This window comes from Solenopsis invicta, chromosome 16 (assembly GCF_016802725.1).
Source record: "Solenopsis invicta isolate M01_SB chromosome 16, UNIL_Sinv_3.0, whole genome shotgun sequence".
Lineage (NCBI taxonomy): Eukaryota > Metazoa > Arthropoda > Insecta > Hymenoptera > Formicidae > Solenopsis > Solenopsis invicta.
The window spans coordinates 10608306-10635886 of NC_052679.1; the positions used below are offsets into that span (position 1 = coordinate 10608306).

General features: G+C 31.2%; 2 protein-coding genes across 8 annotated transcripts in view; one reads left to right on the top strand and one right to left on the bottom strand.

Annotated features, from left to right (window-relative positions):
- LOC105194713 (ETS homologous factor) lies at positions 1–16024 on the top strand. 6 transcript variants are annotated; one of them, XM_026139965.2, is made up of 8 exons: positions 1–126; positions 441–737; positions 5486–5621; positions 12526–12780; positions 13915–13986; positions 14268–14348; positions 14825–15020; positions 15172–15283. In XM_026139965.2, the coding sequence occupies exons 2-8, from the start codon at positions 696–698 to the stop codon at positions 15281–15283; spliced, it is 894 nt and encodes a 297-aa protein (XP_025995750.1). In that variant the 5' UTR covers positions 1–126; positions 441–695. The 6 variants fall into 6 exon arrangements, with proteins under 6 accessions (XP_025995750.1, XP_039314096.1, XP_039314097.1 ...); XM_039458162.1 differs by having other exon boundaries at positions 30–126; positions 395–737; XM_039458163.1 differs by having other exon boundaries at positions 34–124; positions 462–737.
- LOC105200999 (claspin) overlaps positions 15788–27581 on the bottom strand; it is a 26916-nt gene continuing 15122 nt past the window's right edge. For both annotated transcript variants that reach the window (XM_039458159.1, XM_039458160.1), the window contains 4 exons: positions 24951–25081; positions 24215–24433; positions 19797–19994; positions 15788–16088 (listed from right to left, as the gene is read on the bottom strand). In XM_039458159.1, coding sequence (XP_039314093.1) covers positions 16032–16088; positions 19797–19994; positions 24215–24433; positions 24951–25081 — 605 coding nt within the window. In that variant the 3' untranslated portion in view covers positions 15788–16031. The remainder of the gene's footprint in view (positions 16089–19796; positions 19995–24214; positions 24434–24950; positions 25082–27581) is intronic.

Below are 27581 nucleotides of genomic sequence, written 5' to 3' on the forward strand. Positions count from 1 at the left end.
CACCGCGGTGTCTCGTTTTCTTCGTCATTCGCCGCCGAGTAAAGACGACTAGTCGTTCGGGAGAAACGCACGATGAAGTATTGTCGTTGCCGCTGCTAGTGCTCGTCAATACCGAGAGATAACAGTGTATTATAACGATTTCGTATACTGAGAAAAAATAATTAAATTGATTAAATTTTTGTAGCTGGAAATCTCTTCAGATCAAATATTTATATATTTAAATTAAACATAATAACACAAAATATTTAAATTTCAGTACAAGTGTTTATATTTAATTTAAATTTCTTTATATTTCAAATTAAATTTATATATTTAATTTATATATTTACCTTTACATAAAATACGAGTTTATCTTGGACTTCGTTTTAAATATTTATATATTTAACTTAAATAGACAAAATACTTGAACTACAAAAATTTAATTACATTGATGAATGCAGTCAACAACTTTTCTTTATCAGTGTATTTCTAATCGAATATCTCGAAACGATGAGTTTTTCTCATGCGATATCGGTACATTCATCGTGAATATTGCCGCGCGATTATACTTAATTCCTGCATGTACAATTATCGTCGCCATGCAAGTATAAGTACTGGTAACACGAGTGCGCCTGATCCGTCGATACAGTTCACGCCGATATATTGTTATATGATAAAATTAAGGTGAGAGTGCGAGTGTCGTTGTCGCGTTAAAAATGGATTCGTTTAATAGTTACGGCAGGAACGACCTGTCGGAGGTGAGTTTATAACAAGAATGTCCCAAAGTACGAGCGTTGTACAGTTTTCCAAGTAAATCTTGACACGAACCGTTCGCATGGTCGCCGTTTCTTCTTGTTGTTTTTCCCAATTCTGTTATCGTTCATTTCCCTTTATTATTCAGTAATTTCATATCTTGTACGACATCTGTCTCGAATTTGAGTTAGGTGCACCGTAACTTATCGTTTCGCTTGACGAAACGATAGACAGAATAAGTAATTATGCTTGCCTGATATTGCTTGGATGGAAATAATCATAATTTTAGCAGATCGCAATTAATTTTCTTGCTCAATCGAACTGCTGTATATGCATAACTAAAAGTTTTTACGCTCTTCGTGCGTTTCTTTCGAGATATTATCAGCTAAAATTTGAAAAACGTTTCGAAAATAATAGAATAGATTTTTAGTAGAATATTGTAACGTATGAATTAAACTATAAATATTTAAATAATGCAGCATCCGAATATTTAAAAAATCCTGATGTTTAAATACCCAGATAATTCGAAACTTAAGGTTGGAGTTAAAGTCAAATACCCGAACTACGAAAAATTGAACAGAGAAACCAATTGCAAAACGGAACATGTTAAAACATGTAAATTTATAAATAACTTTCATTATCCAATGTTATAAAACAAGAGTTACCAAACTTTTTTTATTAAAAATTATTTTAAGATCTGTATGATAATTCAAATAATAGTTTTAAATTATTTATTTAGATAAACACCTTTTTATTGGAAACGTTTTATTTTTCTGCTAATGTTTAAAAGCAACATATTTTCTTATATCAAAAGCTATTAAATGATAATAGGGTAAAGTCACTTATTATGAGATGCTTTTTTTTAAGGCTTATAATTTACTTAATTTATACCATTAACTTCTGTTTTTATGTTCAAATTATAGTAAATATATTTAAGTTCTGTCGCCAAAAATTAACAACCAATAATAGTTATACTTTGTTGTATATGAAATTTTTTATAAAAATTGCCGATTGTGCTAAATCAAAAAAGGATTTCTAATATGAGATACAAACGTTTTTTTTTACATGAGTCTTGTCAATTTGGACCTTACTAGGTTTAAATTAGGCTCTTGACTCAAAATCTAGTTAACCAATCAAATAGCTCTTTGGATACTCAAAAACTTTTGTACATAATATTTTTCTCCAAAATCTATTCTCTTCGAGATATTTTAAAGTCGCAATGCTAATATTGAGGACCATATCTTTCAAGCCTCATAATTCAAAAGTCCTCAATAAAAAATTTTATTATAGCATTTTGGAAAGCTCTTGAAGTTAGAACACGCAATAACAAATATAGATTTTTAAGTGTCTAATATTATGAATTACACGCTTTACGGTTTCATGATCACCAAATCTAATATTTATTATTAAACAAATTATTACATCTCGTATTTTTTATTAATACGATCACTGCAAAATTTATTACTAAATATTTGTTTATTCTATAATAAACGAGATTTAAAAGATTCATCTCAATAAATCTTGATAACATCCAACTTCAAAAATTTTCTTTTAACAATTGCACGCATGATTTAATAATAAATTTTCTACTAATTACCTTTCACCCCAGAGTTATTAACTTAAATAAATTTATGATGGTATCAACCATATGAGTTTATTAATGTAGCAGAAACCTCGCTATCTTATATTAGGAACCTATCCGATAATAGGCGACTTTATCTTATCTCATAATTAACAAAAATTATATTTTATTACATAATATTGAATTTGTCATAAAGTACCTTGTCAAATTATAATAAAATATGTATATTATTCCATTAAAAAAATAATATTTGTTAAATTTAATTAAAAATTAAAACTTTTTTATTAAAGTTTTAAATAATTTAATAATTAACAGTTTGTTTTAAAACTTTCATTCAAACCATTACACAACTTTTTGTACAAAATAACTTTAATAATTTATATATTTAACTTCAATTTTTAATGATTTTTAAAAATGATTTTTTTAACTTTTCTTATATTTAAACAAAATATATTTTACTTGAAAAATTATTTTATAACTCCGTTATTTAAAAAAATAAATGAGTGTATACACTTGACTCAAATTGTACATATAAAAAGATTGTTTTGTACATCCTATAATTATAGGAAAATAAATATGTACTGAAATACAAATATATATATATATATAAATTATACTAAAAATAGGGGGAAGAAAAGAATAGGGAAAATTGAACTCAATTAAGCATCAATCTCTCGATTTTGATAAAGTCAACTAATTTATGCGCACATATGCATAAATAGGCAGGTTTCTTTCATTTATAGCTGTATTTTGTATTGTGGAAAACACTATCTTAGAATCAATGAAGGCAGTAACTAAATGTTTCAGCTCATAAACTTAGCAATTAATTTTGTTTCTATTCTGCTTCTTACACGGGATAAATTAAATTAATTCAAATTCACAGATTGGAATAAACATAATTTTTTGAGTTAAAATTCAATTTACTCAATAAATAATTCGGATATAATCTGAAATTCTCTGAAAGAAGATAAACGGATCGTTCGAAAAATTCATAAATTAATTATTAAAATATTTTACTAGTAGATTCGAGTCATATTTATAGCTCTAATCTCAAATGTCGAATCGCTTTCTCTTTCAATTGTCAATTATGCAAAACACATAAATTTCGAGGAAATTATTATAATTTTTAATAATAGACAATATCTCATTTATCAAATTTGTATTTAGTTTTTTAATTTCATATTTGTTTAAAGAGGATTCCTAAATGATCAATAACTGATCAGTAATATTACGCAGTATTAAATTATTTTTAATAACAATATTCCCTGAAAATTTTTCTTAGAATTTTTCATATAATTTTTCAGAATGTATCATATTTTAAATGTATAACGATTTCTTAAAAATGTAAACTTTATATCTTTTCATATTTTTTTAGATTTTATAAAATTTCCTTAGAAACTTCAGAATAAGAAATTTTTAGAATATATCAAAATTTATACAAGGTATCTGATAATTAGTTATTAAACTTTCGCATAGAATGAATTACACTGACAAGAATCGAAAAGTCTTGTATCGTTTTGCGATTTTCGCAATAGTTAACGAATTATTAATTTAGCGATCAAGGTTGCGAGGCACGCAGAAATTATTGTTTACAAACAGCATTGGAGCGACTCATTTCGTCGTGCGCTTAAATTTGGCGGTAGGCCGGGCAACTTGGCTACCATTGTAAATTAATAATTGCGAAAATCGCCAAACGGTACTTTTTTACTCAATTTAGTCTATTCTACCTCTATGCAAAAGTTTAATCATTAATTATTAGACATCTTGTTTATACTTATATGAAGAGAGATTTCTAGAAAAGATATAGCCTTTCATATTTTTTCATAATTGCTCTGTAAAAATCCTTTAATTATTGTAATGAGATTGAACAAGTAGCACATAACACTGTTGAGGGATGGAATTATATTTCTTATAATTAAAGTCACATTGGATATAATAAAAGACGCAGCATTATAACATTTCTTAACTATGTAGATTTAAAAAAAATGTGAAGTAATATTTTGAAGACAAACTCCAAAAATTGAACTTCAGAATAAAATTAAGTATTCTAACAGTACAGTATATTAAATATTAACACGAATACCTGTGTCTACAGTAATTCAAATTGGTTTAAATATCCTGATTTGAGTACTTTAAATATTATTATATTGATCTGAAAAAATTTGAAAAATTTTCTAAAAGAATTGTAAAATTTATACAGAAATTCTAAAAAATTCTAGGAAAAATTTTGACTAGTATTCACTAGATCACTAGACAATTCAAAACATATTCAATATAACTACATAATCAATATTATGCAATATTCAAATATTGTGCAATAATAATGATTATCTAAGGATTGCTTAAGAACCTGTTATTGCTCTTTTAATACAGGGTGATTCAGAACGACCCATGTGTCCCTGTAAAGACGTGTTCTTGGATAAATTCTGAGACGATTTTTCTTGTACGAAAATTTTGTCTGACGCTTACTTTTTAAATAATAAGAGGATAAAGTTAGCGAATCACGGGCCGTGTACATACACATGATAGACAAAGGCGGCGCAACTCACCGTCTAACACGGAGGCTTATGCGGGTATGCGCCCGCGTCAGGCTGTGAGTTGCGCCGCCTTTGTCTACCATGTCTACACGGCCCGTAATTCGCTAACTTTATACTCTTGTAATTCAAAAAGTAAGCGTCGGACAAAATTTTCATATTGAAAAAATCGTCTAAGAATTTATCCAAAAACACGTCTTTGGACAAATGAGTCATTCTGAATCACCCTGTATATACAATAGATAATACGAAATATGCAGAGTCTTTTAATTTTTAAGAAGGGGGAGTTTCTTTTTTTAAATCAATATAAAAAAAAAGATGCTGTACTCTGTTGTCAGAAAAATTTCTTTCTTTTTTAGAAAAGTTTTTTGCATTTTTTTGTTAATTTCTATATATAACATAAAAAATTATGCAGAAAAAAAAAATACAATCGTCACGTATTAGAATATTTTTTTAAGTATATTTTGCCGCAAATTATATATTGATATCGTACAGTTTGAAACAGACTGTACGATTCAATATGATTAAAAAACTGGCTTTAAAGAAGATATGTTTAAAGTTTCAATTAAAATTATTTTTAATTAATATAAAAGCAGCACGTTATCGCCGTGTTAAATTTTGAATCCTATGATTGCAGATGTATCCGTCATTTATCAATTTACACGAGGATGAAAGTGACCATTTACTTTTGGATATGGATTCTTTAGTTCCCAGGCGAAGCAGTTTTTTAGCGAGCCGTGGCTGCGAATCAACCAAGAAGAAATGTTCGCTCGGTAATATCATAAAAATAATGTAGAAAGAATCAATTTCGATTAAGGAAAAGGATCGCGAAAAATTATTGGACAGAGATATCTATCTATAGCTTTATTTTTTTTTTCTTATTATTTTCAATGAGAATTACGATCAGATTTGAAGAATTTTTCCCTAAATTTGATATTACATATGACGGGGGAGAATAAAAAGTTTAAAAAAATTTTTAAAGAAGGAAAATATAAAAATTTATAGTGTTTTTTAGGAATTGTACCAATTGTAACAATTAATTGTAACAATTAATTTATAACACATTAATTGTTCATTATATTTATTACAAATAATTCGACAATACTGCATTGAATCAACATCTGTCATATTTGAATCTTTTTCTGTTCGTTTCGCCACGTTAGCTGGATTTTAATCATAAGATTTTGTTTTCTGCCTTTCTAAATTTTCTAAACTAATGTACACTTAAAGTGAAATAGGTATATGTTTGAAAGTTAGCAAAAGCGAGAAAGAATGTTCCAGTGCAGAGTCTAGTGTGGAAGTAGAAAAAACAAATCTACAGGGAGAAATAGAATACAAATCATTTATATTATGTACTAAATTTTAACTTTGTTCAATACGTGGTTCCGAAAAGTAAAAATAAACAAAACTTGCATGCGCATGTGTGAAGTAAGGGAAATACGCATGCCTATTTAATCCATCAAATTTCGTCTGCGCCTTCCCCTCTTCCCTCGTCTATTGCGCTGTGCAATACAGAGCTTTTGAAGTCAACTTTTATGCACAGCTATAAGTGAAGTAGCGATCTAATGTATTAGGGTGAAGTGGGGTAAAGTGGGGCACCATCAAAATTTTTATGTAGTAGTGAGTTTAGAGCAAAACAAAAAACTGTCGTCTATTGTTTATCATGACAGCTCATGTTTCAATAAGCCATTGGAGTTTATACAAACATTTTGTTGCTGTACGAGACCGATCTTAAAAGTTATTTTCATAAAGTTTTTTCTTGTGTTCATAATACTCGTGATTTAAGCAAGTTTTTTAAGTGTTGAATAAAGGAAAGTTATGTGCAGTTATCATTTTCCTATTATTTTTCTAAATAAAAAAAATGTAAAAACTTAATCTAGTTTCGGTAATGAATGATTGCGTGCAAATTAACGTTGTGAGGTAAAGTGGGGCATTTTAAATGGGGTAAAGTGGGGCACACCAATGAAGTCATTTTTTCATATTTGCTTGAAGGATTAGTGCAAATTAAGTGATTTTATTAATTATTTCGAATGTTATTACTTATATACACGAAGAAAATTTAATTCAAATATTACTATGTGACAGTAGCTGCGAACCATCAAAGAATTATAAGTTTGAATGCAATAACCATGATAGAGAGAGGGAAGGATTTTATTGCTCTATTTTCAATTATTTATTATTTAGAAGTGTTGATTAAATATAGAAATCGATTTAAGTACCAATTTAAATCGATTTCTATTTTTAATCAACACTTCTAAATAGTAATAATAAAAACCATTTTATGACTGTTTTGACTGAATTTTTTTAGTGCCCCGCTTTACCCCACCATTTTTCAAAAGCCCAAAATTCTTCGTTTTTGAAAAATAGCTAAAAATATAATTTAAAAATGAAACTTTGAAAATCCGCAATTATAGAAAGTTAGTTTTTTTCATCCTCTAGTAAAAACAAGCACTGATTGTTCAAAAATTCAATTTTTTGACACTTTTATGGAGATAAACAAAAACTCGTTCCACTTTACCTCATCTTGCCCTATATAATAAATATCTAGAATTTTAATCAATGCTCTTTTAGTAAACAGTTGTCTAAATTTAGTTATAGTTTTAAAAAGTCGTTTTTTTTGTAACTTTAATATATAATTCGTAATTTTTTAATTATAATTTCCTAAAATTGACTGATCTGATGATACATTGAAAGAGAAAAAAAAACATTTGCGATTATCATAATTTAACTATAATTAGTAGTTATTTTCGGTGCCAGTGTTATATATTTATAGTTTTAATCATGCAAATTATAGCTATTAGTTATTATTACGTAAATAGTAAGCAAATGTTTAAAAAATAATTATATTCACTGTAATTGTGATTGTATTTACTGCATAAAAATGTTTACTTTAATCAGCCGCATTAGATTAGCCGCCGCTATTTTCTAAATTCCTAAATATATCAATGAATATCTCGCTTCACAAGGCAAAGCTTTTCTCTGCCAGATTTTTTCGTTTCGTGCAAAAACTCGTCCAGTATAATTTCATCAGTATTGAAGCTGAGGTAGCAAAATTGAGTACTGTCCATTGTGTCGCTCAATACCCAGATAGTACAGAGAATTTGAAAAAAATTTTTTTTTGTTTCCGATTTTTATAAATTGAATTTTTTCCCGTTTTTTTTCTATTTTAAAAGTATTCTTTAGGGTCCCAAAAGACACTTTTATATCTATTGTGAATTCTTTTTCAGGTTCAAAGAAAATCATTCTCGAATCTATAAAAATTTTCTATGAATTTGAAATAACTTTTAGATAATACTTTAGAACTCCATTACTGTTCATTTTATTTTCTGGAATTGAAAAGTGAGATAGATTGGAATTATTGAAATATCTGAGGAATGTTTCAAAAGCACGGAATAAAAATATAAACTAAGACCTCCGCAGACACAGTTGAATTTCATTGTTTACTTAGACACCATGAGGAGACATTATGCTTTACAAAGGGTTTTTGAGCTCGAAAAAATCTGAAAAAATTCTGGTGTACTCTTCCAACATTTCAAAATACGATTTCACAATTGTTTGACACAAAATGTTTTTCACTTTTTGTGTGTGTTCAAATATGAAGCAGACTCTGCAAAATTCATTGTTGCATGCAGTAAATATTTCATAACTTTTTTATATGTTTATAAAAAAAATTATAACTTCAAACAATCCAAAGTTAATACTTACGAAAAGATAGCAGAAATTCCTGCTTCAAAAAAGTATAATTATTTGATAACCTAAAAATCAATAATTTTGGTTCACATAAAATGGTAAAAAAAGGATAAAAACTATTTTTTGAAAAAAATCAGTACTTTATTTTAGATATGATCACTAAAAACAACTGTAAAGAATAATTTAAAGAAAAAATTATATTTAGTGCGCATCTTCAGCAGAGTGTTTATACATATCATAGATCTATTTTGAATTTCTATATCTATTATGATGAAAATAATCTTTTATTCACATTATATATCAAAATAAAGGCTAAGAATAGAAGAAGAAAACATGATCGACTCATTTGGATGAAAAATAACTTCGGCAGGCACTGTCGCTGGTGGAACGTGCATCGATAGTTGAGATACAATTGATGAAATAGGACAGCCGTCCTTCGGCTGATAAATCCCCATTGTCAACTTTCTTTTAGGGGAAGGGTAAGCTGAACGCTTCTATTTATTATCTACTAAAATAATTCAAGATCGAAAAATCGACTGTTCTACTCATGGTGTCTGCAGAGGGTTAAAATATATTTTGCGATATGTTTTAACGAAAGATTTTATACGATAAATCATATTATGATAACAATATACTCTGTATTATCCATATTTTTGCCGCAGTATATATTTTAATTTACATTTCTTGCTGTTTGGAGAAAATTCGTACGGCATTTTCCGAACTTTGAAATTTTTCTCATTTCATGCAGCTCATCTTGAAACTGTTGCTTCCGAACTGTTCTACAAGTTCTACTTGCGTTTAAGTTTTCATTCAACAACGTTTCCAAATTGTCAGCCTTCATGGTACTCCAGAACGCGGATGACTCACATCAAAATCACCGTCTTTAAAGCATGAAAACAATATTTGCATGTATTGAGGGCACAATATTTTTCTCAAGAACAAAATAAATGGATTTACATGCTTTAGCAGTATTTTTCCTTGCTGCATATCAAATGCAGTATCGAATATAAAATTTTTCGTCGCTGATCAACTGTTATTTTTAACGTTATATGCACCATTGAATCATAATAAATGACGTTTTAAAAAATTCAATATCAATCTTACGAAAACACAAAAAGCGGAAAAATATTTCAATTAAAGATAATTACATTAAAGAAATGTAGAGATTTTTTAACTATTGAAAAGAAATTCTTTTTCATTTAATTTCAAATAGATTACGTAAATTAAAAAAAGTATTTAATAAAGTACAAATTTCTTTTAAATTCAAAAAGATCAGTTGTGCTATCGTGCTGCTATGATTGCCATTGGAACAAAATCTTATTAAAAGTTCAAAGATATGCGCAAGAGTACTTACTTTTTTTCCCATTATGGACACTACACAATTTATTGGAACAATATTGGAACAATATATATCCAATACATACCATATTTTAGAAAACGTTACGTTGAATAAATCTTTAATAAGATTGGTTCTTGCATTTAGGACTTTACTGAATCTATGTGTAGAAAACACTCGTAATAAAGAATCATTGATCGCTTACTGAATTGTTGTTTCCGCTAAACGTAACCAATGTTTCGCCTATAAATTATATTATTAGATTTTATCTAAAAAATTTTGGTGTATGGCATTACTTTACAATAATTCATTCTTTTTTTCTTCGTTTACTTCTTCGTCTAAATCCATGGCTACAAGCAAAGAATGTTGCCAGGACATAAATCAAATAAAAAATTTTTTAACAATTCTTTTAATTAATTCTTACGCTTTTAACCGCAAAAAAACTATAATATAAACTATCGCTCAAAAATTGCAGCACTCTTGAGATCTTCTCACATTTTACTTGGAGTATGAAAAGTATTTTAAATATTACAAAAATTTATAAGAATCAAGAACTATAATTAGAATTATAATGTTTTTCTCTCCTTTTCCGTAAAGTCCTTATATAGTTTCAAAGTTAAAAAGAAAACATTTTATAAGAAATTAATTTTTACACGAAAAATTCGATATCATTAGGAGAAATCGCACCATTGTTTTTTTAAAAGCTTTTAAAACTTAGAAGCTTATTTTAAAAAATAACTTTTCATTAATTTTTAAACGATGATGTTTCATCAAGTTCTTCAAAACAAAAATAAGTTGAAAAAAATATTAATTTTCAGTTTGTTGTAATTTAGGTATAAGTATCGTAGAAACAAAATACAAATTTAAAGCTTTATTTTTCCTCTTTAAAATGCATTTTTTTAAAAACTTCTACGACTTTTTTCGCTGAAATATCTAATTTTTCACAAGATGCAAAAAATTTCAAACGTGCTGAAACTTTTGAACAGTAGTGTATATTCACTTTTTTTTATTGTTAGATATATTTCAAAAATCATTTTGTATACCATATATTTGGATCTATTCTCTCTCTCTCTCTCTCTCTCTCTTATTATTATTATTATTATTAAAGGAATCAATGGTTTATTTTCAAATCCACCTTCTCTCTTTAATTTTAATTCATTTCGATTAAAAAACAGAAGATAAATTTCGATCTATTTGATTGTTCGTTTCATATTCTTCTATCTTTTGAAGTTTATTCACGTTTTAGGCATCTCGTTATTACGTTTTTTTCCGTTCTGGAAAAAATCTTATATTTTTAAGAATTTTTTATATTTAAAAATCGGGCTGTTACTTTTGACTTACTTCGAAGATTGACTTATTCGAAGCTTCGAAAGAATTTGAAGCTTCTAAATTAACTTCGAACCTCAAAGTTTCAAAAAATACGTTTGTGCAAATTAAAAGATTAGTACAATTACAATATATTATAGCATGTTCTAAACATTTGCATTATATAACATATATTCGAAAAAAATATATATTTCGGCTTGTTTTCAATCGCACCGTAACATTGAAAAAAGATTCGGAAATGGTGAAAAAATATTTTTCAAGAAATAGAATATACGCAAAAATGTTTCTTTATTGAAACTATATCTAATGAAAATACATGGCTTTACTCTAACAGAAACTTATTTTGAAAAATAAAAACATTTGTCAAAATATTTTCAGAAACAAGACAATTCCGTTGTAATGAAACAATGTTACCAGCAGTTAAAAACTCGTGTTTACGGTAATAAACAGTCGTTAACAATAATATCTTAGTTCGCGGGGCACAAACGTATTTTTCGAAGCGTCGAAGTTAACTTCAAACTTCGAAGATTTTAATACCAAAGTTTCGAAGCTTCGAAATTCGAATGTCGAAGCCTTCGAAAAAAATCACCAGCCCTATTTTAAAATAAAGATATCTTAAGAAATATCTTAATGTTTCATATTTGATAAATTTTCTTCAGAAATTATAGAATAAAAAATATTAAACTAATTTTCGTAATTTACATATACAAAAAATTTTTGCAAAATATTCTAGACTTTCTCAACATTTCCAAAAAGAAAGTGCTGAAAAAATCGAATTCCAATTTGTATAAAAAAAAAATCAAAAGATATTTCTAAAATGTTATACAATTTCACGAAAATTCTGAAAAATTATATAAAGAATACCAAGAGAAATTTTGAAACTTAACATTTCACGATACAAAGGGAATATCATAAAACGGACACTGTATTTGTAAGAAAACAACTTTACACGTTCTCGCGTTTCACTTCGCACGAGCAAAAAATACAACAAATTATAGAGAAAAACATAACTTCAGAAGATGATTAGTCTATTATCTTTTCAATTTTCTTGCTCGCTTTGCTTGACTCACGAAGGTCCGAGTCTGCCACTGGTCTGCGATTGTCGACGTAGCGATAGTCGCTGGTGGGGATTTCCCGGGAACTGTTTAACATTGACGTATTGCGTCGATTTATGGGAAACCGCACCGGCTTTAACATTTAATCGTCTGATCGATCTGAAGTAACATTTTGCATTCAAAACGTATTTATCCGATTTTAACATACAAACGGCGCAAATCAGACAAGAATTACTTAAGGATTTAATGTTATCCTTAATGTCTCGATAGGTGACGAAACCGAGGAGATTGACGGCACCGGATGGTCTGACAAACCTATCAGAAGCTGGTGTCAAGAGGAAACAATAAATTGGCTTATGTCAGCTGCATCATATATGGGTCAGCCTTACAGCTCCATTCAACACAGTCTCGCCGTACCCGGGAAAGAAATAGTTACCTTTACACGGCAGGATTTTATTAATCACGATCCTGTATACGGAGATCAGTTATACGACCTTCTCCACTCGCAACGTATATCGAATTTTCGTATGTGTACACATTACTAACATAATTTGTAGATATACAGAGCGATAAAAACATTCCGAATTTAATTTAAAAAGTTCACTAGTTTTTTCACATAATAAAAGGACGTACCAAACTTTGAGAATTTTGTGATTGACATATAGGCGTTCCTCAATTTTTCAATTTTTTTGACCGTAGAGTTTTGTTTAAACAGCTTCATAAAGTAAAATCAATTAAAGATAAATGTTATTCGATCATAAGTTGATTTTCGAACTGATATTTCTTGTGTGACCTTATATACCTTTTCAAGTTCATCAAACCTCTGCGCACGGAATAAATTTTCAGTTTTGAAATACGATTATAAGTTGAATAAGAATATTATTAATATCAAGATATTATATTGATAATCATTTTAATAATAATAATGAACAAGTATTATTATCTATTACTCCCCTCCGCCCAAATATTGTAAAGAATTTATTGCGGAAAATAACACCTCAGAAATTAAACCTGAAATCTTCTGACTTCCCAGGGTGAATGCCACTTCTCCTGTTATTATTACGATAAATATACCAAATAGGAAACCCCATTGTGATGACCTTGACCTTGTCATATGTTGTCAAGATCATGACCTTAGGTAACATCTAGGAGGTTTTATCTGTCGCTCGTTATTCGTTAAAAAGTTATTAAGAAATAAAGCTGACAATGTAAATGCAGTATTTCTTAGCAAAATAAGATTCATTTGGAAGATGAATCTTATTTTGCTAAGAAATACTGCATTTACATTGTCAACTTTTAGGTTTCGCCCTTGCCTAGCATGCAGGAAGGCAAAACCTAAAAAATATAACCTAATCCAATCCAAATTTTTGTCGCACACATTAACAAATAAAGTTGACAATGTAAATGTGTATTTCTTAGCGGTTTAAAGTGAGGCTTACCTGGAGGATCCCCACCCTCCCTACGGGAGAGCGATACCCGAACAATATAATCTAACCAAATTCGAATTTTTGTCGCAATCGATCACGTTTCAATTGACCAGATTGCTATTTCAGAATTGCAACATATGTCAAGGTCAAGGTCATTAGAATGGGATTCTGTATTCGATCTATTTACCTGTAATTTTAATGCTACAAACCTAAAGTACTAATTTCTTTGCAGTGCCGTCATTTGATACTATTCAGCCGCAATCGGAAGACGAGTATGCGCGAGTCAATTCTAGCAACATATCTGGTAAGATGTTAAGAAAAAAAAATTTAGATGAGCGCTTGACAAAAAAATATAGATGAGCGCTTGACAAAAAAATAAACATTTTGACCGATTTTCAGCTTAAAGCTTTCTTCTCATCTCACTACTTCCCGCGGAATCCAAATACCAATTAACATTTAAACTACGTACAGATTGGTGAGATAAGGGGAATAGTGCTAGCTGAACATCAGCCGAAATGTGCATTTTTTGCCGAGCCCTACTTTAAATAATTTATTCGTTATCTTTTATAATCTTGCTTTTTTCAGATGCAGAATCAGATAATAGCATCGAAATTGCGACCAAGAGACTGCCGGGTAGACCAAGGATACTGAAGACGAAAAAAAATCGTAAGTATCAAACATATTTTTTGAATGTTCAGCAATAGATGAAAGAAAATTTAAGGAGTATGATAACATAAGGCGAAAATCAAGAATAACAAAACTGTAATTAAAACTTTGTATTTTTTAATTATAAATGTTTAAATATCTATACAAAAAGTACCTGAAACATAAATTTAAACATGATAATTAAAAAAACAAATCTTGCATCGAAATTTTGTTATTATTGATTTAGTAATTATGAATATTTACATATTTACGTAAAAAATGTTTCAAACAAATAAATATTTAAATTTTATAATTAAAAAAACGAAACTTTAATTGCAATTTTGTTATTCTTAATTTTTGTTTTATCTTATCGTTTAGAGTTACTTCTAAATTTTTTTTCTCGTCTGATGCCGAATAATCTATATAAATCGCACACACGAAAAATATATGTAATAAATAGTAAATATATTCATCGAAATATACGATTTGACTTACAGCCTCCAGTCAAGGAAAATTATGGGAATTTATTAGAGATTTACTACGCAACAGAGAAACTTGTCCGAGTTTAATCTGCTGGGAGGACTATTCACAAGCTAAGTTTCGCTTTGTAAAAAGTGATGAAGTTGCAAAACGATGGGGTTCACGGAAGGGAAATACAAAAATGACTTACGAAAAACTTAGTCGAGCCATGAGGTAAACAATGATAATCATCGTAATAATAATGTATATAGTAAAGAGTAATCTTAGTAATGGTGTGTAATAATAATAAAACGCATTTTATAATATCCGCTTAGAAGCAATTAAAATATATATGTCATTTATTTTATATATTGATGCTTTTCAGGTACTATTACAAAAGCAAAATATTTCTACCAGTGCTCGGTCGAAGATTAGTATATCAGTTTGGACCAAATGCGAAAGGCTGGCAAACAGATAACCCGAATTTCCGACATTAAAACAACGTTGTCGAAAAAGAAAGAGTTTGTAACATAAACCTAATACGTAAACAACAAATTGTAAAATGTAATATCTCGCTGATCTCGCGTGATGTTTGTCGACACTGGAAAAATAATTCCGTTCGTTTTATTTTAAACATTGTCAAAAGTAATGCTTCTCAGAGTCAAAGATAATGATATAATAAAACAGATCTTTTGAAGAAAGGGGGGGGGGGGTAAAATCTGAAAGAAAAGAAAGACATTGATTTTTCTTTTCTTGTTTTGTTTTCATCTTTGTTTTCATCTTAAATTTTTTGTATTTCTATTACAATCTTGTATCCTTACGAAAAAACTAATCGTATAACAATCACGATTACGAATTTAAAAAATGCAATGTAAAAAAATAATTAAAGAATACTGAAAGACTACTACAAATGGATAAGTAGTTTTAGGAGCAGAATCGCGAACAAACGAACTTTAGGAAGGAGGCGGGGGACAAAAAAGAAAAGTTAATTTTTTATAAATCATTCTCTGTTATATTGATTGTTTGTATATATATTTGCTATTTATACATAAAAAATAAAACACTTAATCGTCATTATTAACATTTTTGTGCATCTAATGAACTCTTAGAAATATTATATTTTAACAAAAATAGATTCATTATCGTTTCATCTATATATATATAAAATTTAAGATGTTAATTATAAAAACCACAGTCTTTACATGTTACATAAATAAAATAATTATTTTTCTTCTAAAAAAACAGCTATTGTTTCCTTTTTTTCGATATCGGCAACCTATTTGACATCTTTCTCTTGCCAGGCTGCAAAATAAACGCCCAAAATGTAAAAACATTATATAATAGAAACTTGCAATGAAAACACACATAGAAAATTTTCTCTGAGAATTTCTCTTTAAAGTCATGTTAGTCATGAGACAACATATACATCGAAGAATTTCATTATAATTTTAATAAATTTTATTAAAAAATTATGAATCCTACATTATAGCCTTAAATAAAATAAACAAAATCAATTTAAATAGCCAATAATGAGCTAGACTGAATATTTACGTGTACAATTTTATTGAAAAGTATCAAAACAAGACACGCTCAAATTGTTAATAAATACACATAATTTAAGAAAAAGGTCAATTTTACGAACCGAGAGTTATACATAATAAGAAAAATATCTTTAATTCAAAAACTCTTATTTGCTCTTTATCTGTACTAACAATAAGATCGTTTGGTTCGTGGTAATTCACACAATTTATTGATTAATTTTGATGAAGATCCATATCTCAAACGTTGCGAAAAAATTGCTCTCAAATATTATATATAACTCCACAAAATGCGGTCATCATATAATTTATTAGATTCCTAATTGCCTGAATCTTGGCTTTAGGAAGTCTCTTTTACTGCAATGTAAAAAAGGGGAAGGAGTAATACTATGCGTTCCAAACTCTAAAGTATGAGTTATCAGAATCACTATCCATAGTTCATCATCGATAAGTAAACGTTTCGACGATCATTCACGTAAGAACAACGATAAAAAGAATGTATACAGATTAATTTTATTTGTAACAACACAACTTGAAAGCTTTCCACTAGATCTTCGTGCTTGTTTTTATTTGTGTGATTTTATATACCTACCTCGAATTCAATGAACTGCGCGTCGAATTATTTTTTCAGTCATAACACAGCTCTACATTAAACAAGATTAGGTAATATATCACGTATTATTAAATTTGAAAATTAATATTAACCCCTTTCTCACTGAAAAAACTGTAAAGAATTGCCAAAAAGAATGCCAAAAATATTATCTCAGCCAGGGTTCGAATCTTATTTGTATCGGATTTATAACTTGATTTATAACTCACTGTTGTTAGTTGAATTTTTTGCTTATAATTTTTCGTAGAGGAAAGGGTCACACCATGTTAGATCACACCATGTTCAAAACGAAAATGTTCAGATTCGAGAAGATGTCACGCACCGGAGGCGTAGGTGACGCGCGCGCGCGGAATGCATTTATGCTTTAAATTCAATAATTTTTTAACAAATATTCGAAAATTAATTTTTCAAAGAAAGATTTAAACTAGAAACATACAGCTATAAGCCTAAATAGTCAAATATTAAAAAAAAATTATTTTCTTTCGAATTACTTGGTTTTATATTTCAAAATTTATCATTTTTTTACTATTTTTTCACGATTTTGTCAGTTTTTGGTTTACGGTTTGCATAAAATATTTTTATAAGTTGTGAAATAGTACATTATGTACCCCGGAGCCAAGCTTTGCCGTTTTCGACTGAGGACAATGTTTTTAATACGAGGCGTAGCTACGTACGCGAGACGCGCGCGTAGCGTAGCCGAGTACTGAAAGCAGTGTCCGAAGTCGAAAACACGCTCAGCTCCATGGTGCATACGGTATTTAATGCAAAGGAAGTACGCTTTTTCGCGTTCCAGCGCAAAAGAGTATTGCAACATCTTCAACTATGTTGCGCGGCGAGGGGGGATCTGGAAGAGGGGGGCAAAGCCCCCCCCAAGTGAAAGTCCAGGGGGCCCCCTGGTCAGGGGGTTCGGGGGAGGGCAAACCCCCCCCCCCCTCCGACTCTAACAAAACTATTTCTAATAAAACCACTATTTCTGATGTTAACTCTAAAATTTGTAATGATACACTCCTCTACGCACGCCAACACTCCAGTCCGAACACTCGACCAGCGTGCGTGCGCCCGGCTAACCTCTCCGGCAATCACACGTTATCACGCACGCCACGCGTCGCGTTCGCAAAACGTTCCCACTCTTTTTACGACTATTACTCAACTCTTTAAAATACGTGCACAACACATTCTGCGTTGTCGTTTTGTGCTGCTTTTTATACAATGCTTTTTATACTACTTTTTATAAACACCGAGTACGCCGCGTATTTGTTGCGTGAGACTTTTGGTAAAGTGTCGACGCATGCACTGTTGGCCAATTCAGCAAGCTCCGGCGGCGTGCACTGCATCAATTCCTCTTTTTCTTCGTTCTCTATTCTTTAACTGCTTGAAAACGCACAGTACTCACAGGCTGAACACTTCGACGCGTGGCGTTTTTCTGTGACTGTCCCGATTACAGATTAGATTACGAAAGCTCAGTGTACTATCTTCGCTCATGCATTCGATTCTACGCTCAGCGCGTACGTCATAGTTTCTCGACAAAAATACGCATGCGGAACCGTACGAGAATATTGATTTTGCTCATTTTGCCGTCCACGGACAGCAATATCCCCCACCACAAAGATTGCCCATTTACGGCCATGTTACCCACTGTCCCGTAATGTCGCGAAAAATGTGCTTCCTTTGCATAAAAATATTTTCCATATTGTGAGAACATTTCTGTGTAAATGCCGTAAAGCTGATCTCGCTATTATTTTTTCTTTAGCCAGAAAAAATTCATAAAGAAATCAAATTCGAAAAAACTCTTTTTGCAATTATTTAAAATAGAGGGTAATGGAAAATACGTAGTCGTTTTTAGCGCATTGAAATCCTATAGAAACATCCTTCAAAGTTCAAAGCACAAGACCCTCCCCCTAAATTTCGTAGATCTGTGTAATTGATTTAAGATAATTAAGGACTATAAAATTTAAAAATATTAAGCATTTTGTGATCATTTTTACAGTTATTGTAAAATGTGTTACAAAGTTCGAAAGTTTCGACTCGTGTCCAAATCGGACCTCTACATCGGAATTGCAACCTTGATCGTAGTACTGATGATTGGCCGACTAGATCTGATTTTAAAAATGTTGAATTGGTGAAATATTATGAGTTATCAGATTCGGAATAATTGAATTTTATTGATTTCAACTCTATTTATATAAACTATCACTAATTTTTTTTCTGAATAAAATTTGTATTTTTGACTGTCAAATTGCTCGTTTCTACTCAAAAAAGATATATTAAAATTTTTTAAAATTCTATTTAAAAGTCGATAAAAATAGATGTCCGATTTGAAACAAAAGATGATCCGATTTGGAACCGGAAAAAGCGTTTTTACATTTTCCATAATTCAACAAGTAAAAGATACGTCAAAATGGTCTAAAGCAAAAATAAAGCAAATTAAATTATCTTTCTAACGGCATCTTCGGTTTTGCGATCAAACTTAGTGCCTTTTGCTAGAGAGCAAAAACTGCAAGATCCGATTTATCCCACCCTCCTATATATTAATTAACTTTCGAATTGTAATTTTCTAAAATGTTTCTTTAATTGAGATAGGCTTAGTACAGTCAAAACATTCCAGATTTGAAAATCTATTTTTTTAATTAAAGATCTTTTTGTTACCATCTATAACTCTCGTAAAATTGACCTTTTTCTTAAATTTTATTAAACTTCACTAACTAACAGATTTTAGTAAAATTTTTCGATGTGCAATTAATATGATTGTAAGGAAAAATTCTAAGAAAAAATTCCTTCCGTGTAGAAAATAGATAAATAAAAAACACATGCATAATAGCAGTGCAGTGTGTACAATTTAAATAATATAATTAAATTATATACCTTAATTTGCGCGTCTATATCTCCTATTACTTCATTCTCTTTTATAATTACATTATCTGTACTTTGATCAATATGTGGAAAGACAAAATTTCTTGTATTTAGTGCATGAGAAATGCAATCGCCTTGCTTTGCTAAGGAAGCTATCCTTGCTAATGATTCTTCTCCTCGAGTTAAGAGTGAACGTTTTTTTATGACATTCTGTAAAATACACAATCATATGTAACAAGCATAAATAATATCATTTATTTATTCATTTACTAAAATCCGGCAATATGCTACCCACATATGGTAACTTCATATTGATCAATAGTAAAAACTAAGGGAATGCTGGTGACGTTAATTTTACAAATCGAATTGATCTATGTGTGCGTGCAATATTAATGTAATAATAAATATCAACATATTTCTTCAAACTATATCGATAACACACGCACATACATGTTAAAATTTTCAAACAGTTTTTCTTATACTGAAATTCCATTAAAAAAAAAAACTCAGTGTTCTTTGCCTGGAAACTATGCTTGTTTTATACATACAAAATATAAAACTTTAATGTAAAGCAAATGTCGCGAGTTGACGCCAGACTTCGATAACAAAACTAAAATTTTTCAATTTATTTTGTTTTTTGTATAAAATTGTGCACTAATTCATCCTGCATTAGTGTCTATATTTTAATTGTGGGAAAGGATTTACAATTTTATGTAAAAGACTACTTTGTTTGAAAAAATATCGCATCGATATTTAATAAATGAAATACCTTTGCCGCCAGCCCCTTAGAAAAGTTCTCCGGTTTAAAAAGATAGAGGGAAATCGTATGACTTCATTCACATATATCTTTTAATACAGAAGCTTTTATCATCTTCAAAATAATAAACAATTAACAAAATTTAAGCAATATAAACGATAATTTATTATTTAAAAATTATTTTTTAATATCTCGAAAAGGAGAAGTTTCTTTAAAGTGTTTCAGACGAAAGGTTTTATGGTTTCGAGGGAAACAAAACAGAGTGCCATTGATTTGACCTTGTATAGACGTTTCAAAATCACGTACAGATTACCTTCAATTTCTTAAATAGAAACTCTCATTTTTATTGCATATTCTTGTAGTTTACTTCGAGAGCTTTTCAAAATACTATAATAAAATATGTTATCATTAAATACTTTTCGAGTTATAAAACTTGAACGTCAGAATATTGCTAGAATTAACATTATCCAATGTGTACCACACAGAAGTGACTCAGTCGGATCTTTTGTGTCGTGTTTTGTGTGTGAATTTATATGTGTTTTGTGTTTTTTAGGTTGTATGTATTGTTATGACTGCATATATGGATGTATACTGTACAAAACGTGATACTTCATGCTAAAAGAAACTTTTTCCTTCAACAAAATTGCGTCCGATAAATAATTTTTGCAAGAGAAGAGGTTAAAGTTAACGAATCAGTCATTGAGTGTGTGTGCGTGTGTGTGTGTGTGTGTGTGTGTGTGTGTCGCGCGTGTCACAGCAGAGATAAAGATCCAACGATTCATCACTTTCATATTTTTTCCTGTACGATAAAAGACGATTTAAATGTTGCTTATTCTTAGCGAATGTCGTATTAACTCTAGAATGTTCCTATCTATTTTTGCACTTTTAAGGCTCCTTGCACCTCAGCTCAGAACTCCGCGTTGACGGTAGCAACGTACCGTCACGGACAAAATTAGAACCAATAGGTGTAAAATATGACAGGTTGACAATAAAATTTGATCTTACATGTCATTTTGTTATTATGTATTTCATTGTGAAAATGTAACTAATTTCGTATCTAGCCAATTTGTAGAAATAGACCGCAAGTAAAGTTTCTTTGAATTTTATGCATAAATGCAAATTTTTCACTCCTTTCATAGCTGTCCATGTTTTCCTGTCTGAATGAGCTTCACTTTACGTATTTTTACGATTATTTAGACAATTGTTAGACGGAAAAAGATAGTTGCGGTCATTTTTATAAATGTTTTAAAGCAATCATATTATTCTGTTTTATCCTAATTCTTTTTGGTAAAAATGCACATTAGGAGAGCAGCCTCTGATAACCTTGATCTTGACATATGTTATCAAGGAGAAGGTACTAAGTGACTTACAAAATCTTTTAAGTAATGCTCACTTTTTATTAAAAAAAAAATACTACAGAAACAAAAACAGTTTTTCTTACTTATATCAGAAAATATTTATTTTATGAAAAAATGTGTCAAACAAAAAATGAAGCTAGTAATTAGTTCTATAAAAAAGGTCATATACATATTTTAGCTAACTTCAATACTTAGTCGTTATAATAGAAAAATTGTTTTGGGTCAAAAACCCATATGATACAGAGAATGCGTGGCGGAGAGGCTTCGCCCCTTCCCCTGCACTCCCTCCCCGTATTTTTTTTAACTTAGCCTACCCCGTCTCAGTCGGTCCACTAATGACGGGGTGGGTGCGGTAAGCGGTGGGCCATAATTTCAAATCTAATATCGCAACTTGGTCAATTGGATATCCTTAGCCAAAATTATTACTAAAATAGGATTGGGTTGGGTTAAAAAAAATACAAGGAAGAAGAAGTGCAGGAGGAGGGGCAGAGCCCACGCGTTCTCTATATCACACGGGTTTCTCAATTTATCAACAAAATAAACGATTTCAAATATTTACAAATAAAGTTTTATAACTGTTTTAATACTTTTTTATGTTATATTTAATTAACATGTACATTATTTATTGGATATATGTGTGAATATGGCCCACCTCCCACACCCATCTCGTCATTAGTGAACCGACTGAGACGGGGTGAGTTAGGTTAGAAAAAAGACGGGGAGGAAGTGCAGGAAAAGGGGCGGAACCCTTCCTCGCCCAAACGTCTACTTTTCACGCAAAACTATTAAAAATTAAAAAAACTTATTTTAAAACAGTTTTTCTACTATAACGACTAAAGTATTAAAGTTAGGTAAAATATGTATATGACCTTTTTTATAGAGCTTATTACTAACTTCATTTTTTGTTTAACACATTTTTTTGTAAAATAAATATTTTCTGAAATAAGTAAGAAAAAATGTTTTTTCTTTCTCTAATAATATTTTTTTAATAAGAAGTGAGCATTACTCAAAACCTTTGTATGTCACTCAGTACCTTCCCATTGATAACATATATCAAGGTCAAGGTCGTCAGAGGTTGCTCCCCTAATGTGCACTTTTACCTTCTTTTTATTTACAAATTTATTTACAAGTTAAACAAATACCACAGATAAAACTTTTACGTGTGATTTCTCGTTTATGACATCACAACTTTAATATGGTCGCGGCAAATAGACAGGAGTTTTAAAAGATCCACTGGTTCAATAAACCTCATTCTTTATCATAACATAACATACTTTATATGTACGTTACACGACAACAATAAATCAATCTCTTCATCTTGTAACAGGAAAGAGAATGGCGAAAACGAAGTTCAATTATCTTAACCGGAAGTTGGTTTAAAAGCAAAAACCGTTTAAAAGCAAAGTGTTGAAAAAAATGCAAAAATAACATTCATTATTTCAAAAAGTAACTAATTTTAAATCTTCAAAAAAGATTTTAAAGGAAATATTTTAAGCTACAAGAAAAAAAATGAATTTTTCTTCATGAAGCATTAAATGTTATGCAGTCTTTTGTAGAAAATCCGCGTAATTAATTTCAAAAAGTTCCACAACATATCAATTTTATGTCAGTCCGTAAAATTGTAAGAAAGGAGAAATTCCACTCGTATAAAATCTAAATCCGCTCGACTATTTCTTGTGGTGATATTTAAATAGAATTTATAAGACAAAATCTCAAAATCTTGATAATTTACCTCAACGAATAATAGATCAAATTAGAGCAATACTTAATGGTAGGAATGTAATCTTAAGTTTCCCTAATCGTCTAGCATATTGTCAATTATACAGGGACATCAATTTGAGCATTTATTATAATCGTCGTTCCTTTAAAGCAGAAATTGTAATGTTCGCAGTGCACGGAAACCTCACGCATGCAGTAGAATCAAATGGAACCGGTTGTACTAACTTTCAAGCCTCATAATTCGAAAAGTATTTAAGAAAAATGACCTTTGTCTGACTATTTTGAAAAGCTCTTGACATCAGCTATTATTCAATCAAAATTATTCTGTGTGTGTATGTATGTGCGAGCGTGTGTATGTATATATACATGTGTGTATGTGTGCGTGTGCGTGTGCGTGTATATATATATATATATATATATATATATATATATATATATATATATGTGTATATATATAAATTATTAATATATATATAATGTGAGCCTTAATAGTTGCCTCAAAGTTTTACCATAAGATAACTTACCGACTGCACCTGTAATTTACTAAACACTCCTTACATGACAGCTATACATTATTTTTAATAACATAATCTTACATATATCGTCTGTGATTTCTTTCCAACATTTGGTCCGTTCAGAAGGTCCGTTATATTCCGCGGCATAATCGGTTCCATATTCTCGGATGAATCTGCTTTGTTGAGAGAAGTATCCTGTTTTTGTGATTCGTTATCCTTGCTCTTTCTAACTGCTTCCAATCCAAATTTAAAAATTTGACTATCGCACAACTCATCCTCTATTTCATTATTTAAACATTTCTGTAATTATATAAGGTACAAGATTAGGAAGTAACGCATTACTTGTAATGCTATTGCAGTTACTGTTAATTTTTTGTTTTTTTAGTAACAATCATTACTTTTTTGCCTGTAATGGTAACTATATCGTCGCACATCGTTACCATAATGGTAACGAATTTTATTGTTACTTTATAAACGTGCATATAAACCATGTCATGATTAATCAAAACTTCTATAGATTTTGTATTCAATTGGTTAAATAGCAAAGTAGACAGTTAGATGCCACTCTAAAAAAAGATTAGACTTAAAAATTTTGTAAATATATAACAAGCAAAAATAACGATTCTTGATTTTCTAGAAAATGACAACCGTAAAGCGTTATCTTTTTATATTAATAACAAATAACAGTAATGAGTTCTTTTTTATAAAAGTATCGGTAACGATAACGTATCATTTTTATAAAATGTTCCCAATCCTAATGAGATGTAACATATTTTTTTCAATTTTACGATCATTGTTATACATAATAACTTCATACCATTCTCTCCTCGAGAAACTTTTCTCTTTCGTGTCTAAGTTTACTCCACTTTGCTTCTTCCTCATCTTCGTGCACGTCCACCCAACCATCATTTTCATCACACATTTGTATCTCAGTATTTCCTATTTTATCTAATAAAAAATTATAATGTTATAAAGGATTGAATGTATTGTGTAAATTTCTAAAATATTGCATTTTGGATATTTGAATCTAAGATAAACACAAAGAAGTTTCTCTTTGAATGTACTTTTAAAGTCATGGTAGTTGTGGGACAAATAGACTTTAAAGAATTTTACTAGAAGTTTACCATAAATTTAGCCGAAGATTGAGCTACCTACCGAGCGCATCTCCAGGTGACAGATAGAAATATAGCCAAAGGTGTGTGCTCTGACGGAACACCGTGCGGCGAAGTAGCAGCGGCTATAACCCAGCCCGACGGGTATAAAACCTTGTCTAGGGTAAGAAAAGGCTGTTGTTCAGATCAGTTCCCTAAACTAAATTGGAAGCTATCGTAACGACGGTTGCGTGGCACTGAGGAGGCAGAATCTCGAATAATGTCTTTAGGGAATCAGATAAAACCTCAGAGTATTTAACTTTACCTACGCATGTGAGGCTTTGCGTGGCAAACCAATAGTTCTCTAAGTTAACTACTCGTAGCATCAAAATGGAACCTTATCTAAATTCAATGAGAGATCGTGGAGGAGATAATTTGTGTACCAAACTTCCGGGGAAGATACCGGAGTAAGATACAAAAAGCGCTGCTGCCATGGTAAAGAATTCTGCGGCCGCAGCGGGTCTTCCACCTAGGAAGAACTGCTCCGGTGCAAAGAAAAGAAGAGTTAAGAAAAAACACAAAATGTGACGTCTCCTAATACTGTCTCCAACAACGCTGAAGAAGGAGAAGGGGCACACTGATAAGCGTGCCTCGGAAGAGTCCCAAGGATACTCCTCTCTAAGCAGAAAGACTCGCCAAAAGGCAAAAGGCTAAAGGAACCTATGCTGACACGGCAGACCCCTAGGTGCCCCCCCCCCCCTCAAGCGAACTTCCGAGGATGATTGTTGCAGAAGGCTACTCCGAAGTGTTTACCGTTAAGTAAACTTCTGAGGCTGGCACTTCTGAGGATAGTCTCCAAGGAAATCGATGGAATCCGGCAGAGTTCTATGCCCAGATTCTACCACACCTTTCTTAAGGAGACATGCCTTAGTAGTTGAATGCGTGGATAAGATGTCACTGAGTTGGATTGGGGACATATCACCGAGGGAAAATACCAAGCTCAAAGTGGTGGGTTTGGTGGTGGTTCAAGATAGTACCAAGGCGATGGTTTAGTCCCAGGGTTTCCTGAGGACGCGGCTACTGTTCTGTTGTAGAACAGTTTACTAGGCTCAAGAACTAAAAGAAATCGAAAACACTGATGGCTCGTGCTCAAAGCGGGGTCGTCTTCATAAAATTTAAATCGAATACGGCTCTGGTGCAGGTCTCTACGTTGTGTCCAATTTATTTTAGAAAAAAAAAAGGAAAATGACTTGGATCTCTAATCATTCAAGGATCCATGGTAATGAAACTGCTGATCAGTTTGCCAAAGCTACATATAAGGAATAAGGATGATTGGGGCTAGAGATCCTTTTTTGCCTAGATAAGAAAAAGATAGTTTGGTAGCATAATAAACATTTTAACTACTAAAAGAGTAAAATAAGTATCAAATGTCGACAAACGAGGGCTTTAATAGGGGAGTCGCCCAACGAAGATTTGATCTGGAGGCTAAAGGAACGCCATGCAGTGCAGATTCTGATTGGTCGTGGTGCCTTAAATTACCACTTGTACAAGTTGAGGCGGATTGATACGGCCGAATATAGAGCAAGTAAGGAAAAAAAAAGAAATAAATCTTCATGCACTTAGTACCTGCTCGGCATACGAGTATCCTAGGCTGAGACTAAAGACAATAGGTTCCACTTTTCTTGAACCGGAGCAGATAAGCAAGCTACTAATAAGGGACCTGATTTTCTTTTGAAAGAAGACAAGGCTCTCATAGGTAGTAGACGACTAGGGAAAGGGGGGGGGGCATACAATGTGTAACGACCTGACTTCGCGCACAGGCGATGTTAATTCGGTGGATGAGAACGCGGGTAGGTCGCCGAGAGAACTAGACATGGTTGTGTTGATAATCAAATAAAACAGTTTATTGAAAATCACGGAAACTGTACAAGCAAATCTTCGCGGGTGCGATGCGCGGACGGACAAATGGGGATGACGCTCGGACAGACGTGACGGAGAACTTACTTCTACGCGCGGACGGACGGAACAGAAAAAGAACGCGCGGACAGACGAATGATGATCACGGCGCTCGGATGGACAGATCTACGGTTACGCGCGGACGGACAAACGTCGTGAAATAAACGCGAACTATTTACACGCAGGTGATTCCAAGACAAATTTCTTCGAACTCGGAATCCCTGTTTACGCGTCGACACGACCTTGCCGAAGGCCACAGCAACAGGCGCGAGCCTGATGGCAATATCGCGCGCGCGATACACTGTACGGTGATTCGGCGGTCACGACGCGTAGTGGTTAATACCGCGTGATTGGTGCGGCGGTGGCAACGACTCGCGCCAAAATCTCTTGATGGAGGCGCG